Source organism: Centruroides vittatus, unplaced genomic scaffold, assembly GCF_030686945.1.
Source record: "Centruroides vittatus isolate TY-2023 unplaced genomic scaffold, ASM3068694v2 contig_846, whole genome shotgun sequence".
Lineage (NCBI taxonomy): Eukaryota > Metazoa > Arthropoda > Arachnida > Scorpiones > Buthidae > Centruroides > Centruroides vittatus.
The window spans coordinates 1110533-1129176 of NW_027122551.1; the positions used below are offsets into that span (position 1 = coordinate 1110533).

Genomic DNA, 18644 nt, shown 5'->3' on the forward strand with positions numbered 1-18644 from the left:
AATCTGTTTACTATTATATCTTTTTCTATATTTCTTAAATCATATAATTGGATAAATTAAGGGCTTAGCATACAAGAATATAACACGTATACTTCTTACTGCGTACTGGATAAATTATAATTCTTTCTTCCACGAAAAGCTGTTAGCTGTTGTAGAAACACCTACCACTGGATTACGAAGGTTTTTCGTGGAAGAAAGAAATACAAGAATATATTTAATCAAGATGGAGGACTTAAGCTCTTTCCATAGTTCTTACACGAAATGCATTTTGGGTGTTAGATCCTCTTCAGATGCTGACTATTTTGTTATGTAACCTTATTTTTGATGAAACTCAAAAGGGGAATACAAATAATTGTAAAAGCCTTACTGTCCTTAAATTCTATTATTATTGTTAACAATAATATGGGAATACAAATATTTTTAAAAATTTGTATTTTCCTTTTGACTTTAGTAGTCTTCCTGCAGCTGAAGAGGGGTCTAAAACACGAAATGCATTCTGTGTAAGAACTATTTAAACAACTTTTGTCTCCCATCTCCATAAAATACAATCCTGTAGGATAAATCTTTAACTTATCAAATTATACAATCTAAGAAAACTATAATTAAAGGACAAGAAGCTTCAAGAAAATCTTTCCCTGTCATTAAATCAAAATTTAGTTATTCACAGATAACCTTTTATTTTCGTTACAAAGTTGTATCTCTTATTTACCAAATTTTACTTGTTGTATTACGGGTAGGCACACTGGATATCTTCGTACAAAACTTAAAATTTCTTTTTTATAACATTGTATAATGAAGTAAAAACCACTGCCGTATGACATTGGGTTAAATATCCATTAGAATAATTATAAATTACCGATAAATTTGACCAAAAAGGGAGGCATCATCTCGTAATAAATTTAATAATTGTAATTTAATTAAATAATTTTAGATTAAACTGGAAGAAAACAATCGGCCCGGAGTGGGACTCGCGCCCGCAACCACCACTTGCCGTGCGGATGCGTCGCCAATAACACTACCCAGACCTCTGATCCTATCTCCTCTTCCTTTATGTTTCACATAATGATATAACCGTCGTCGGTTATTACGATGCTGACTGGGCCGCATTCGGCACCTTTGTCCTGTAAAATCTTCCACACAAGGTACTTTGGCTGGCCATTGCATATACTGGAAGAGGAGATTGGACCAGAAGTCTGGGTAGCATTATTGGCAACGCATCCACATGGCAGGCAGCAATCGCAGGTTCAAGTCCTGCTCAGGGCCAATTCTTTTCTTTCAGTTTTATTTAATCTAAAATTTAATAACTATAATTAAATTATTTATTACGAGATGGCACCTAACATCTCACTCTTTGGTCAAATTTATCAGTAATTTATAATTATTATAGCTGATATTTAGCTCGATGTCGTACTGCAGTGGTTGTTGGTTTATTATGGAGTATTGAGTTTCATGGTGATGTTTATATTTGTATGAATAAACTAACAATCAAACTTGAAATTTGAACCTTTTAATCTGAAATAGTTAAATTTGTACATAAATTTTATTGTCATCTGATACAAAATAAATATAAAAATGTCAGATTGCTGTTTCTTTTGGTATTAAAATTGAATAAGAGCAGAAATTCTTTTTTGCCATCATAGTATGTTGTAAATGTAGGATATTAAAATAATAAAACTAACATACAAGAATACTATATAATTTTGTTTATGTAGAATTGTAAATTAAGGAGAGTACTGATATGTTTTCTGTATGCATAAATTTGGAAGCACGATAAACTTCTATTCTGAATGATTTTTTAAAATAAGAAATTCTGTTCTTACAAATGGTAAAAACTATATTTTTGTTTCTGCCAATTATTATTTACATTGTTATCACTTGCTATCTATTAAACAAATATACATTGAAACACTGTATTTCTAACAAAAATACAACAAATATAAATAGCAACTAAGACATTTTAACAATGTCGCTACGAAAATTTATATATTCACTGTATTTGCATAGATTTCCTGACAAATCTTGTTAATTCAGAGGTGGACGCCCTCCTCGGGCTGCTTCCTCCAGAGTTCTCAGTTTGATTTCCCGTTCTCGTTGTTGATGCTGACTACTGTCAATAAAAACTAAATTAATCTCTTTTTTAATAGTAAATGATAATGCTTAAACTTTTACTTTGCTTGCATTTACCGTAAAAATTCTTCGTGTTGTGGTAACAACTGGGGATGAAGCATCGGTGCTCCTATTTGAACATATCGTTCTCTTTCCAGTAATAAATGGCGATGCAATTGTTCATGATGAACAACCTGAAACAACAATGATCAAGAGAATAACAAATGGTTTTTTAATTTCTCTATAATTTATTATTTAAAAATATACCTGATGGGCAAAAGCCTCTTCGTAATGAGGCCGAATCATTGCTGTAGCTGGATGTAACAGTTCTGGACGAGGTACAAGTGTCGGCCTTGAAGAAGATGGATAACCACTGGAAGGAAGGAGATGATGTGGAACTGAAGAATTTGAATTTAAAGAAGGATCTACTTGAGAGTGAGAAGGCATACCCATAGCAGCAGCAGCTGCTGCTGCTGCTGCAGAAACAGGATCATGAGGATGTAGATGGAGGTGGGTATGAGCATGTGCATGAGTATGAGCATGAGTGTGGGCAGCATGAACTTGCATTTCAGGTGGAAGACTGGCTATTTGCAATCTAAGTAGGGGATCATTAGATAGTGCCATTCGTTCTGCAGTCAGTCGATCCATTTCGGTTCCCGCTGACAAGCCTATCCTCTCTCTTTCTCCTGTCTGGTGATAAATTGCAAAAGGAAGAAGATGGAATGATCACAGATGAACTGGCATTTGCCATAGATGGACCCATGCCATTTTGAGACGCAGTGTATCGTCTCTGTAATTCTAACCAGTGAGGATCCATAGTGTTCACATGTGATGATCCAGACTGAAGACGTGATTTTAATTCCATTTCAACTTTCAATTTATCTTGGAAGTCCCGTTCCCTCTTTTCTCTTTCCATTTCTATTTCTAATCTAAGAAATTAAATTTTTCTTTTATTTCTTTTGAATTATATAAATCAATAGAATATTTTACCTTTCTCTGGTTGATGGTCCACACAATCCTGATGTAAACTGATAATGCAACATGGGATCCATATTGTGAGTAGGCATTCCTAATGATAAATTATTGTTGGAAGAGACAGAAGGACGATGATAAGTAGGTGAAAAACCTCCATGTGGTCTAGCATATTCACTTAACTGTCTTAGAGCAGGTGTATCTGAATACACTCGTACTGAATGTCTTTCGTATGCATTAAGTGGTGAAATGTCAATCATGTGTTGATTTAATTTTCCATCTGAACAAAATGCTTTGCTAGAAGGAAATTTCTGTAAAAATAAAATTTAAATTTGTGTTAATGAAATCTTGAAATTTCTTAATTCTGACAAAAATAAACAAACCTTTTCTTCTTTTTCCCTTTCTGCAACTTTTCGGGCTTGTTCTTGCTTTCTAGCAAGTTTTGAGTCCGGTACTGGTTTGAATGTAAGATCAGTTCTAGCACATGAATTATAGCATCCGCGATTCCAATGTCGAAGAAATCTTAAAATACAAATTTATATTAGATTACATTTGGTATATTTTATAATAGATGTTTGTATATACTGGAATAATTACTCACATAGCAGATTGACTGCGATGGCATTCAATGTTATCCAATTTTGGTTCTGGACTGTGACTGACAATGGGATCATGATTGTCATCATCTGTTATTACAGTAGCAGAATCTTGAAGTGAGACAACTGATCTGTTTCTCTCACGAGGTGGTTCTGTTGATGGAGGAAACAAAGCAGTAGACACAGAACTGGAATTTTGACATATCTGAGAATTCATCATGTGAATCTGTGAGAGATTAGTATTTCCTGATGAACAATTTTGAGGTGCAAATGAATTTGGATGAGGTTGATGGTTAGGAGAATTAACTGGTGATGATTTTCCAATGTTACTAGAAGGATGTACTGAATGTTGTGGAGAATATCCCATGTGTAATGGCAAAGTATTGTTTGGAAATAATTGTGAATGATAATATGATGAATAAGAAAATGTTGAGGTCTGAGAATTCATCCCAATAGTTGTAACTGGAGGTGACATTTTATGTTTTTCATGAATGATAGATGATTCTGAAGTTGGAGTGATAGATTGGTTTGATGAGTAAGTAGTTGCAGGAATTGGAGGTGGAGTAATATTTGTTGTTAATGAATTTGCTATATTGGGAAGTATTACTGAATTTTCGTCTGTTTTTGTTGTAAACTGCTGTTCAGAAGATGATGTATCTATAAGATTACATACATCAAATGGCTCAACTTTAATATTTTGAGGTGATGGCCCTGGAAGCCCAAGATTTGATTCCACTGTAGGAGAACGAGATGTATGTGAGAATGACATATCCGAACCAGTCTGATGATTATTTTGTTTGGTAGAATTAATATCAGGTTCTGATTGCACATTCATTGGTAGATCTTGAGACAAATCTTCATTTGAATATGACATACTAGATGTGAATTCCTCTTTGACTTTGATTCTGGGAATACCAAATTTGTCTTCTATGAAATCACTGGTTGAAGACAGAGACTGTTGATCTGTATTTGAAATATCTTTTTCTAACTTAATTATGTTAGATAAATTACATATTTCTTTAGAAGGAACTGATGGTGTTACTTCATTTTCAATTATCATTGGTTGAGATGGCTGTAAATCTTCACTTTCATTTTGAGTTGGATCTTCTGTTGATAATGGAACAGGAGGGGATACAGAAATGCTTGGAGATGATGATGAGCTTAGAACATCTCCCCCTTCATTATCTCCTTCATTACCAATTTCTTCATGTGATCCTCTGCTACTTTCAGTAGAAACAGATTCTGAAGGGCTTGTGGATCTATCACCAATCTCTCTCTTCTTCTTGTTATTTTTTTCATCACTATTTTCTGGATGATATATGTATGCATTATTTACCTGTTTTTTAGTTTTTGTTGGACTATCTAATTTCTGAAAGAATGAAAAGATTACTAAGGTTTTATAGTTTTATCTGAACTTTCAAGTATTAAATAAATACCCTTTTCTCTTTGTCTTTATCCATGCTGCTTATATTATAATTATTCACCACATCAGGAGTCTTCCTCTCTATTTTTGAAACATGTGCTTCAACATTATCTGAATTCATATCATCTGAAGACAGATTATTCAATTTGTGGTTTTGGTTTTGCTTTAACAAAAAACAGAATTTATTTATGACATGGACAATGGATTAAGGTTATTTAAATTCTCAAAGAGAAGAAAAATCCATATATATATTTTTCATACTCCATTTCTGAAAAAAGCTATGGAATATGAAAGAATTGAATAAAATTTTTTTCTTATTTTTTAATTGCACTATATAACATTACTTGCTAGCAGTAATGGCCTCCTCAGGCTATTTTAAATGAGATAATGTATAAAATACAGTAATTTTATATATTGCAGGCCTTGGAGTGCCATTTCCCCTCTGAAAAAGTGAGAAAAGTGAGTTGAAATACAGAAAAAGTCGGTACAATTAGTGACAAAACAAAGTAAAAATAGAGAAGGAAAACTCAGCAAAATAGCAGTAAAAGTTGTTTTTCTTTTTATTTTGTTATGGTTAAACACATTTTAAAATTTCTGTATATACTGTAATACAGTAGCCACTTGTTACATAGCAGATTCGGGATATATTGCACCTTTTTGATCCTCCAAATTTTAAAAGCACTTGAGTCAATAAATTTTAAATTGCCACTGAATTTCTGTTTGCAACGAAATACGGTATTTTATTTCTACTATTGTACTTGAAACAATAAATTTGTCAAGATCTAAATATCCAAAACAGGTAGACAGATCAATTATCATTTGTTTCCTTTAATAAATAAACAATTTTTATATCAAGTTTTAAGTACTGTCTCCTCATTTACAAGTTTCTGAATTCAGGCAATACTGTCAATTCACATGAAAGTGTGAAATTTTGAATTCATGGTGTAATGTGTAAGGAAAAAATTTCTTTAATTCTAAACAAAAAATTTTTATACAGTACTAACTTTAAAAATTCTCTAAAAAGCAAAATACTCTGTAATTTTATAAGCTTTGATGTTCTATTATGTTTGATATTTATTTCTTAAAATTTTCAATTACCGCATTTATAATTTTTATTGAAAAATATAAATTACACGAATTTCTAATAAGCAATTTATATAGTACTGTATATATAAAATTTTGTTTTTATATCGACAGTATTTGTCTTTAAATGTCATTGTTAATGAAACAATAATGCTAAATGGGCATTCATGGTATCAGTGTTTATGTAAACATCAATTAATATGATATAACCACAAATAAAATTCAGGATTGAAAAACTAAGCTTATTTTATATGAGAAACACTTGCTGATGAAAGAACAGAGGATAGAGATTCCATAGCATGTATAAAGCCCAGAATTTTTATTACTCAGTTATATTGTGCCATCTGATATATTGCGCTTTTTCTTTGTCTCCCGACAAGTGCAATATAACAAGGGGCTACTATATTTCCAGTAAACCACGAATACTTAAAAAGTCTTTGGCTTCTGTAAATAATCGATATAAAAGATGATGATCTTTTATTGAGATTATTCAAGCTAAGAGGCCCTGGCAGACTCCAAAATAAGAAAATAAAAAACACAAGTAAATTTTCCAACAATCTTTTCCTAATTAAAATTTACTTTTTGATTTATATTAGTGAGGTTGCAGCCAAAGTTTTCAATGCTGCCTTCCTGTAAACCTAGAAGTTTGACAACGGCATTTGGAATGTCGAGCATGATTCCACTGACGTTCCAAATGCCATTGTCAAACTTTTAGGCTTACGGGAAGGCGGCACTGAACCTCCGACATTCATGTTTTTGCATTGAAAACTTCAGCCACAATCTCACTATCATGTTGTATTTTGTCTTTCTATATTACTTATGAATTAGTAATCACATAATGTGAATTCAATAAAATTCTCACCTTAAATTTTTTTTATCTGTCCCCAAAATTAAATCTTGAGTGTGCTATTGTTTACAATAGTCTAAGGAGGCCAAACATGTATATAGTTATATAGCAAATGAAACTTGCAATTAAAAAGAGGTTTGTTTGTCTTTTTGAGTTATAAAATATGAAAAACACATGAGATTTTGTTTCCTTCAAAAATTTAAATTATTTAATTATATCAAATAACCAGAGATATACAGGTATAGGACAAAATAATAGGAACAGCCCCGCCACATGTTGCAACAGTCTGCCATCCAGTGGCTGTGAAAGGGAACATATCAGTCAAGCATTTGGCGGCGTTGCATGAAAACATTCTGTTTTCAGCAAAGCACCACTATATCTGACCTGTCCGCCTTGCTGGAGTGTCAGTGTCAGTGTCTAGAACAGCCAACCTTATGGGTGTTTCAAGGTCCACTGTGTCAAGGGTTATGACAGCCTACACAAAACTGGGAAAGGTGTCCTCTGCAAAGTAGAACAGTAGGCAAAAGTCAAAGCTGACCGACTGGGATAGACGAGCATTGAAGAGGATAGTTGCCTGAAAACATAAGACTACACTGTCGCAGATAACCTCCGAGATGAACACTCATCTCCAGAACCCCATATCCACCAAAACTATTCAACGGGAGCTGCATGATGTGAGCATTCACGGCTAAGTAGCCATCCCAAAGCGAAGCGATGACAGTGGTGCTGAGACCACCAAAACTGGACACAACAGCAATGAGAACACGTCATCTAGGCTGACGAATCATCATTTACATTATTTCAGACCACCAGACATGTGTTCGTCTGGCAAACACCTGGTTGCAAAGATAATAGAGGGCTGTCCTTTATTCTAGCAAAGGACTTAGCCCTGAGTTAGAAGCGGAAAGAAGAGGGAGGAGTTAGGGGATTAGATGGAAGAGGAAATAAAGAAAGATAGGAAAGTTGGAAAAAAAAGCAACCTTGAGGCTCCCATGGAACTTATGGGCGCCTGTGTCTCTGAATCCGAAAACACAGGTGCCCATAAGTTCAGAAACGCAGGCGCCGAACTGGCAAACACCGGCAGAGGCATTTCATGTTCACTGTCTGGTTCCTACCGTGAAGCATGGAGGGGGGATCTGTGATGCTGTGGGGAGCAATATCGTGGCATGGCTTGGGCCCACTCATAGTCCTGAGGGACAAGGTCAGAGGTGAGCATTATTGCAGTATTCTCACATGGTGTCCTCAGTCCTCTGATCTCAACATCATTGAGCCCGTGAAATTGATCCTTTTAGAGAACAAAGTCCGTGCTTGGTTTCCTCCTCAATGCACACTACCTGAACTCGAGATTGCTCTGCAGGAGGAATGGCTGCAAATTTCGTTAAACTTTCTGCATGATCTTTATTTCTCAATCCCATGTTGGATACAAGCTGTAATTCAGCCAATGGTGGCCAAACTCCCTACTAATAAATATTTTGCATTCTTTCACAGGTGTTCCTATTATTTTGGCCTACTGTATGAGACTTATCAAACTGTAATGGAGTAAAGTAACTGAGATCACATTAAGAACAGACAATTAATGTCACATGAGGAATTGACTGTTGAACTGTCTGTAAATTCATAGTAGAAATTGTAACCAGATGATGTATGAACAGTTGCAGCATACCCATGTAACCTTTTACTACTAAGTTAAATATTGCAGGTATTTGTATTTATATAATTGTGGCTGAGGAGGGTCTAGTGAAGACTGAAATGCATTCCACAAATAAAAGTCTTATTTTCTTGGCTCTATTATAGTTTGATAAGCTTATCTCGATAAATCTCTATCAACTGATTATTTATTTAATTTATTAGAGGCAAGAAGCTTACAACAAAAAACAAAATTTAATTAAAAACTTGAACTTGTGATTTGAAAATATATGGCTAACGCTTCTTAATGTATGCATTTGAATAGACACTGTGGGCCTATTGTTTTAATCCATTTGGGACATGGGCATATTCAAATTAGTGGGTTTATTTTTTTTTTCAAAATTAGTTTTTGTATGTGTTGGCATGAGTGACCACAGATCATTTTTTTAGTTTTCATTTAAATATTCTAAAAAAGTAAACACAGAGGACAAATAATTTAATGTTTATTAGTATTTACATTTTAAAAGAACTAAACAAATAAGCAAGAATATCACAATTATTGTGGTTTAATGTATTAAAAAAATCAAAAACTAAAATCTTTGTCAGATGGTAGAAAACAATGTATGCAGCAAAATTTATGACTAAACCATTACCAAAAACAGAATCGAGCATGGATTTTTCAAATGGTTTAATTATAAAAAAAAGGGCTAAAAATAGATTTTTGTATTTATTTACATTAAATTCAAACCTATATCAATAAATCCTTACTCATTATATATCAAATTAAACAAGAAGAAAATGATCTTTAATATTTAATGATCTTTATGGTTTATTATGTTAGTCTATTCAATTTAAAAGTTCAGAAAAGGTTAGTCCACTGATTCATAATGCAAAAAAAAAAAAAAGTTAGCCCTGAACATGTTAGTTAGGCTAGATAAATTTTATATTATTGATATTGAACCAATATGCGAAACCAATCATAAAATGAAATTTTACTTAGTTTATCAAAATTTCAATTTTCAAAACTATAACAAAGTGGATTATTTATATATGTTATGGACAAAGTGATTAATATGGGCATTATGAATAATGACCAACAAAATCAGGCATTGTATCAGGTCAGTCCATAAGTCCATGCACATTTTTATGACCTTGAGAAAAATCTTGTTTTGCTGTTAAAAATGTCAGTCTAATGTGATCATTTTTACACTGAAGTGTTAAATTGGATCTCATTCATATGATACTGTTCAGAATTGTGAACATTTCAGTTGTTTATTTTCGTTAAAATGGAAGTAACTGATGAATATAAAAGACATGTTTTATACTTTTTATTTTTAAGTGGTGAGAATGCTACAAATGCAGCCAAAAAAATAAATACTGTACATAATCAAATTGTAATACAGGGTGACAATAATTAACCCGTACAAAGTTTGTAGCAATGCTGCACCTGAACTTTTTTACTGTCACCAATTTACATACTATTGTTTAATTCTCCATGATTTCCTGCCCGTGTAGATGTACTTTCGATGTAATAAGGGTTAGTTCTTTATTTTTTTAATGGTGTCGAACAAATGTTGTGCAATTTTGGAGCTATTCCGGCAAGGAAAGCATCAATGTGAAATTGTTCGTCTGCTCGGTGTTCCAAAAATGACAGTCTCAGATGCAGTTCGGCGATTCAAGGAGCTTGGCCACAATGGTGACTGTCCCGGACGTGGAAGAAAGCGCACTGTCAACACGTCTAGGAACCGCAAGATCATCACAAAGCGAGTTGACTGACATGCGAAGGTCTCCATGAGAAAAATTGCTCGTGAGATCAGAATCAATCGCGAATCGGTGCGGTTAATGGCGATAAAGGAACTCGTACTCAAGCCCTACAAGTTCCAAAAGGTTCAGCTCCTCACCGATGAAAACAAATGCGTGAGACTCCAAAGATCCCGTTAACTCAAGCGTCGGGCCGCAGGTCGACAATGGGAGTGCATTCTCTTCACAGATGAGAAGCTTTTCTCCGTACAACCATCAAAACGACAAGAACTGGTCCGCGGGGGCTCCTGGAAGCTCAGCCGTCATCGAACATCACAAAATCCAATGTCAGTCATGGTTTGGGGCGGAATTTGTGTGAGCGGCAAGACACCCCTTGTTTTCGTCGATCAAGGGGCCAAAATCAATCAAGATGTGTACCACCATGACATTCTCGAGGCTGTGGTACTTCTGTGGGCTCAGCAGCATTTTGTCAGTGCAAAATGGACGTTTCAGCAGGACTCGGCGCCGACACACAGGGCGAAGAAGACTCAGGAGTGTGCAAGGCTCATTTTCCCGATTTCATCACGTCTGCGGAATGGTTACCGTACTCGCCGAATCTGAACCCAATGGACTACAGTATGTGGTCCATTTTGGAGGCCAGGGCCTGTTCTAAGCGCCATGAAAGTTTGGAGTCGCTGAAGCAATACTTGCGCTGGGAGTGAGACAAACTGTCTCCAGAAGAGTGTGGTCCATCGCTGAGAATTTCAAAACGTGTTTGGGGCTCTGCATCAAAGCAAAAGGAGTCCACTTTGAAACTGGCTGAATATCTGATTAATACGTAAAGTATTGTCACTGTTATATGCTGTTGTTTTGCTAATTTTCATTTCTTTAATAAATTTACGATACAAAAAACTTGTACGGGTTAATTATTGTCACCTTGTAGTGCAAGGACTGCGCCGAAGTGGTTTGAAAGATTTAGAAAAAATGATTTTAGTGTGGAGGATAAGGCTCATACTGGAAGACCCATTGACTTTGATGATGATGCTCTCTCTGCACTAGTTGAAGCAGAACCATCTTTAACAGTTGATGAAATTGTGGAACGTTTAAATTCATCCCATGGAACTGTTCACAGACACCTACAACAAATCGGAAAAGTTTCAAAGCTAGGAAAATGGATACCACATGAACTGTCAATAGCTAACTGACAACAACGTGTAAACATTTGCACGTCTCTTTATCATGTATTGCTTTAGAACCTTTTCTTGGTAGGCTGGTTACTGGAGACGAAAAATGGATCCTCTATAATAATGTGATGAGAAAAGACAATGGATGGATCGCAACAAGTAGCCAAAACTGACTGTAAAAAGTGGGTTGCATCCAAAAAAAATTCTTTTTGTCTGTTTGGTGGGATATGTCAGGTGTAATTCACTTTGAGCTGTTAGAACCTAATCAAACAATTACAGCTCAAATGTATTGTGAGCAATTAGAGTGTTTAAATGAAAAATTGAAAAAAAATCGACCGTCATTAGTGAACAGAAAGCAGGTTCTCTTGCAGCATAACAATGCCAGACCACACGCTGCAAAAATAACTGTACAGAAACTTGAAAGCTACAACTGGGAAATTTTACCTCATCCACCATATTCGCCAGATATTGCTCCCAGTGATTATCATCTTTTTCGCAGTTTGCAGAATTTATTAAAAGGGAAAACTTTTGAGGATAGGAACAATGTAAAAAGGCTATTTCTGAATATTTTGATTCAAAACCTAATCATTTTACGAAGACAGGATTAAAAAGCTACCATCAATATGGCAAGAAATTGTACAAAATAATGGTGAATACATTATAGATTGAAATAAAATTTAATTAAAATTTTTTGCTGCTTTTTTTATAGATAAAAATACGCATGAACTTATGGACTGACCTGATAATAAATTTCAATAATTTATCAAATTGACCAGTCATTATCATTACTCCTCAATGTATTATCACTTTGCCCAACTGTTACCACCTAGTCAGGCAAAGTGGTGATATGTTGAGGAGTGATCATCCGACATATGCCAGCCAATCAGAATCAAGAATATCAGTTAATAGTACTTTGAAATAATTCACAAAAAATAAATATTTCTAAATGAAATAAGTGGAGTATTTTTTAATCAAATTTAAAATTCGGTACTAAACACAATACGCGCACACAACTGAGTGCCGATTGGCTAGCATATGTCAGATGATCACTCCTCAACTTATTATCATCACTTTGCCTGACTAGGTGATAGCAGTATTCATAATGACCAGTCAATTTGATAAATTAATCAATATTTATCACACTGTGCACCCTTTTTGATCATTATTCATAATGCCCGATTAATCACTTTGTCCATAACATACAGAATCAATTAGAATTAATTTATATATATTAAAATTTCAGGAAAAATATATGAAGATAAAAATTAGTTTGAAAATTATTTTAAATTTAAATCTCTACATTTCTGTATGGAAAAATATACTGTTCTCCTTTCAATTAAAATATCATATATAAGACTATAAACATGCCAATGAAATACAGTCATACCTCGGTACTCGAACGTTTCGGAGCCCGAACAAATCGGTACTCGACCAAAAGTTTCGAAAAAAAAATGCCCCTGTTCCCGAACAAAATTTTGGTACTCGAACGGGAAAGCCCGCCAAGTCGACGCCTGACGCCACGGCGGTGGCATCAGTTACGAGACATGTTCCAGTTAGGCCTAAATTTATTTAAAATTATTTAATTAAAATTCTAATTATTAAAGTTTAGCAAGAGATTGACGCCTAACGCCTAACTCTAGTTACCAAATTATCTTAAATTATTAATATTACTATAGCCATTTGCTAGCCCGATAATACGGCAGTTGTTGGTCTTTACGAGACCAGTCATTGTTTCGTATGCACATTAACTTACGCTGTGCTATATTTTTTGGATTAGCATCCTTTTCTTTTGATTTATTAGCCCTTAAACATGGGTCCCAAGAAGAATAAAAGTGAAAGTGGTCAAGTGAAAAGGAAAACAGTGAGAACAACAATCGAACTGAAAAAAGAAATCATTGCTAAACACGAAAATGGAGTGCGTGTTTTGGATCTTGCTGTCCAATATTCTATGGCTAAGTCGACAATATCGACTATTTTAAAAAATAAAGAAACAATAAAAAAATACTAGCGAATCAACTGGGGATTGGAACGCATTAATCCATTTTACATTATTTGTAATGGGAAAAAATGATTTGGAGTCCGAACATATTGGTACTCGAACCTCTTTCTGGAACGGAGTATGTTCGAGTACCAAGGTACCACTGTACTAATAAAGAATTGAAACAGCAGCAGAAATTTCAAAAACTTTAAAACAAGATTGCAATTATGGTCTTTACAAAAATTAACAAATTTATAACTTACCTCTTTATTTCTTCTAGTTTGCATAGTGTGTTGATTAGTGACTGAATTATTCATCAATTCTTCTTCAACTGATTTAAACATAAAACTAGTTGAATCTTGCAATTCAACTGGAGGACATATATTTTCTAACTTCTTATGAAAAGAATGGCATTCTGTGCACAGAAGAGCATTTTCTTTTCCCATGTGATGCCATTCCTTAGAAGCTGAAAACAAAAACTTGTAATAATTGGAAATATTATAATAAATAGTAAATTTAAAAAATTACAAACCTGTTGTATAACAATAATGGCAGGAATATGTTGAAACATCCCTAGAGTCTGAATCATCTGATTCTTCTTCTTCGCTACCAGAACTAACTTCAACTATATAAGTATTAAATTTGAAATTAATATATAAAAATAGATTTAACTAATGTAAATCTAATTACAAATGTAGAATCTTGCTATTAAAAATAGAGTATAAATACATTTAGTATTTCACTATTACAAATACAAACTGAAAGTTGTCCATTTTAACAATACAAAAAATCCATCAATGATAACAGAAGAAATAAAATAAAAAATCAATTTTTATTTAACTGCACTCACTGCAATTAAAACTGCAACATCAAGAAAGGTAAATACAATTCCAGAACAAAAAAAGCTATTTTTCTGCTCAGTGTTCTATGGCCACACTGGTATGAATTTGTTCCTCTTTTAGAAATGCATTTCTCTACCTTCTGTGAGTTGTAGAGTTCTGGGGCTGGGATTCACAAATGTCTCATAGGAAATGACATAGTAGTCTCCAATATTATAGTTACCAGAAACTTGTGATATTATCTGTTTTCAAAACATAAGACACATTCTTATTACCAATTTCTTCTGATAGCTTCCATTTTAATAGAGCCAATCAGAAAGCATTGTTCAGTAATTATTTTCAGAATTTTCTCTTCTCATATGTTTGCAATGTCTTAGGAAAAATACATAAGTAAGTAAACTATAACTGACCTAGGCCTGGAACAAAAACTGCTGAAAATTGATGATGATAACTTCAGCTCAGCGAATATAAAACAGGTGTGTTTGTTTATTAATTGATTTAAACAGTGCTGAGAAGGAGATAGATAGATAGATAGCAATGATAACTTCTTTCAAAATTCTTCAATATAGCTGTCTTTTTGTTAAAAAAAAATTTATAGAATTTTATATGAAAAGATTAATTCTTTACACATTAGAATTTCTGACATTGAAATTAAAAGTGTTTATCAAATTTTCTGGTATTTGATGGCATCTTATATATTTCTTATATATTCCTTTAAGATAAGATTTCTTTCCAACCCCACTATATATGCATCATCATCTTTGCATGTAGACCAGCCTTTGGTACAGTTGGTGTGGTTCATTTTGCTTTCTCCACAATCTCTTCCATTCCATATTATTGTAAAATATACATTTTTCATTGCCTGTCAGAATTTATTTTCATTTTGTTTAGGTAGAGAATTACGTACAGAAATACAGTCAATAAGGTTTCTTCACTTAAATTATGCTAATCACTTTGATTGTTCTCAATGTCTTGATTTGATTGTGATGAACTTCAACTGGTCTACCTAGCAGTGAGAAACTTCCAGCATAAACCTCTCAAATCACTTTTGAAACATTTGGTCAATCACAGTACCTTCTCCAGACACTGCACAAATTTTTCTTCTTCCATCTCCAATATTAAAATGTCAAAATTCATGAATTTTTGTATAGTCAAGTTTTTTAAATGAATGCTGATATGACAGCTGTCACAATACAATTTAATATTATTGTTTTCAGTGAAGTTAAAGACAATTAAGTGCCACTAGAGTCATCTTACAGAAAAAAACTGAATGAACTTTTTGGCCAATCTAATACCTACCAGTCTGGACACAATTCCCAAAATATAATGCCCTATGTTTGTCAGTATGCCATTCAACATAGTAGCATTAATTATCCTGTTCACCATGTTGCTTTATTATGTGTATGCAATAATAAATTCGTCACTAAAGACAACAAGATGCCATTCTGTATTCCACATTACTCAGGAAAAGGCCTAATCCAAGCATTAGCAACAATGGATTGAGATCATGATAAGCAGTACAATAGATGTTTATTATATATTTGTCAACATGGACAGTAATTATTAACAGGACAATTATACTGGTGATAAGCATTTACACAAGAATGAGGAAATCTTTTCAGAGAAAACATTCTTGTGTAAATGCTTAACACCAGTATAATTGTCCTGTTAATAATTACTGTCCATGTTGACAAATACATAATAAATTGAATAAGGACAGTAAGGCAATAATAATTATTAATTAAGTACAATAGATGATGTGCATGCAACTTTACTTCTACAAATCAATTGGATAATTCTGCGATTACCCATTCAATGATTGTTTAATGGATGCAAGGTACACTGCATCCATTTTCCCAGCACTATGCCCTCATACAAAGGTGCTGGGCATAGGAGTGCACAATGTTCAAATCAACAAATAACCTACTTCAAGTTTCTTATACTCCAGTGCACAATTACATTTAATTATTATGTAGTAGTAGCAATATATAACCTGGTGTAATGTTTATGTCCAAACCCTGTATAGAACCAATATTATTTTAATTATTATTATACATTGCAACACAAATATGTGAAATGTTGGGTTGGATTGCTGAAGGCAGTCAAGAAGAACTAACATTAAATAGTTATACTTTATAGTAAAATAGATTAAGTTTTTAAACATGAATTCATATATATGCAAATTAACCCATTTAAACTACTAATCTACAAGTTAAACATAATTAAGTTAACAAATTATAAAAATAAACTTTCAAAAATATGTTTTCAAATTAATCAAATAATTTAGCTATGTGTATATAGTTCAAATATTTTAATTAAACTTTGGCTAGACTTATTCTCAGTAATCAAGCAGAAACTTTACTTCTTGATTTTAGGGAAATTAAATATAGTAAAATTAATTATTAGGAATGTATTAATTGTATAATTTATGGTTTAAATAATAGGTAAATAAAAACATACTTGGAGTTTTCAAAATACTTGTATAATCATTTGATGTTTGTCTATTTGAACGATTAGGTTGTCTGATTCTGCGTAAAGCATTTTGTCGTCGATGCCGTCGGTGTGGCCGAGAAGTTGCAGCGGCAGGAGTTTTTTTCCACAGATAATAAAATTCAATCAAGTCAGACTAAAATGAAAAACATTACCTAAGTTTATTTTATTCAATAATTTACATAAGTTAGCTCACTAGTCATTTGCTTAGAATACTTGTAATTGATATTCAGGTGTATAGTTTAAAATATTAGATTATAACAAATTTGCAAATTATGTTATCAAAATATTCTGATGATGATAATTTGAAGTATTAATAAAAATATTATTTAAAATGTTCCTCCACAGATTTTGATAATGAATTTTATAATTTAATAAACTGTGCATATCATATTAATTCATCTAGTTAATTTTAAGATTTATTAATGATTTTTAATGATGATAAATATTATTGTCTACAATCTTAGAATTTTACTAGGATAATTACATTATCAAAGCTGTTTAAACTTTGATTAATCAACAAGTGTAAATATTTTATTTGATTATGTTGCAAATTCATTTCCATAACAATAAAATAAGAGAAATTTATTATTATGTCAATGTAATGATCAATGGATTGTGTGCTATTGATACCAAGATCATAGTATAGTATGAAAAAAAACTGTTTTATGTAAATATTTGTATTTAAGAATTTTCTGACCTACTAGAACTCCTGGAATGGAGGAGAATATAACTCTTAAAGGAATTAATAAATTGATTGATTCATTGATTACAGGCTTATAAGGAACCAATTACATTATCCATTCTTCACAGATGCTTTATTTCTTGGGTGTTTTCTGAGTATTTACTAAATTTTTGGTGTATATATTTCATATTGTGAGTTTTTGAAATGGCTATGTCTATGACATATGTGAAGTTGTATTTTTTTTTTTTTTGGTAACTCTTTCTGCCCTGTGGGCACTAAGAGGGCCTCTTATAGCAAGCCCATTATGGGTTCGGCCAGACCCACAATGGAGCGGCCGGGTGGTGAGGGACGGGGACCGACATATCCGGACGGACCACCCCCCGAAAAATTCCTGGGGATTTTTCGACCTGTCCGGATTCGATCCCGGGTCCCCCAGGGCGGCAGGCTGCTAACCTTGACCGCTCGGCCATCCGGCCGCTTGTGAAGTTGTATTATCAGTGAATGTAATGTCTAGTTGATGTGTAGAGTGAGCCATAATCACAGAAAAAACAATGATAGAAAACAAAGAAAACAAAACATACACAAAATACCTTGCTGATTCCTAAATGAAATGTTTCAACAATAGTCTGTCATTGATGCAATATTTATATCAAGAAAATTCAAACTATTCTAAAGACATCTGCGGTATGTGTCTTTAGAAATATTTGTCACATTGATTGCAATATATTTTGTGTCATGATCTGAACAAGACTGCATGGATCAAAAAGAACAGCTTGAAGAACTGGTTCACTCACTAGCTCTGATATGAGCAAAACATTGATTTTACTTTGTAAAATCAATGTTTTGCAAGTACCTTCTGAGTTAAGGAAATAATTTCAAGTTAAGAATGACAAAATTTTGTCTTATTAGGCTACTATTTAGATAATGTTTACTTTAGGAATTTAGCATCTGTGGTATGTACTTATAGTATACGGTAGCTGGTTGTGACTAATAATTTATGGTTGTTTGCACAAAATCTATTAATGTATTATGTCAATATAATAATCTGCATATGCTAAAAGCTTGCATACTAAGA

The 18644-nt window shown here is 33.2% G+C and overlaps 1 protein-coding gene across 1 annotated transcript in view; it reads right to left on the bottom strand.

The window, feature by feature from the left end:
• Positions 1-1491: 1491 nt before the first annotated feature.
• Positions 1492-18644, bottom strand: part of LOC136982483 (arginine-glutamic acid dipeptide repeats protein-like) — a 47614-nt gene continuing 30461 nt past the window's right edge. Inside the window, 11 exon segments of the mRNA XM_067278977.1 lie at positions 1492-2104; positions 2185-2300; positions 2374-2826; positions 2828-3035; positions 3097-3389; positions 3462-3600; positions 3680-5043; positions 5111-5260; positions 13819-14021; positions 14088-14180; positions 16855-17020. Coding sequence (XP_067135078.1) covers positions 2023-2104; positions 2185-2300; positions 2374-2826; positions 2828-3035; positions 3097-3389; positions 3462-3600; positions 3680-5043; positions 5111-5260; positions 13819-14021; positions 14088-14180; positions 16855-17020 — 3267 coding nt within the window. The 3' untranslated portion in view covers positions 1492-2022.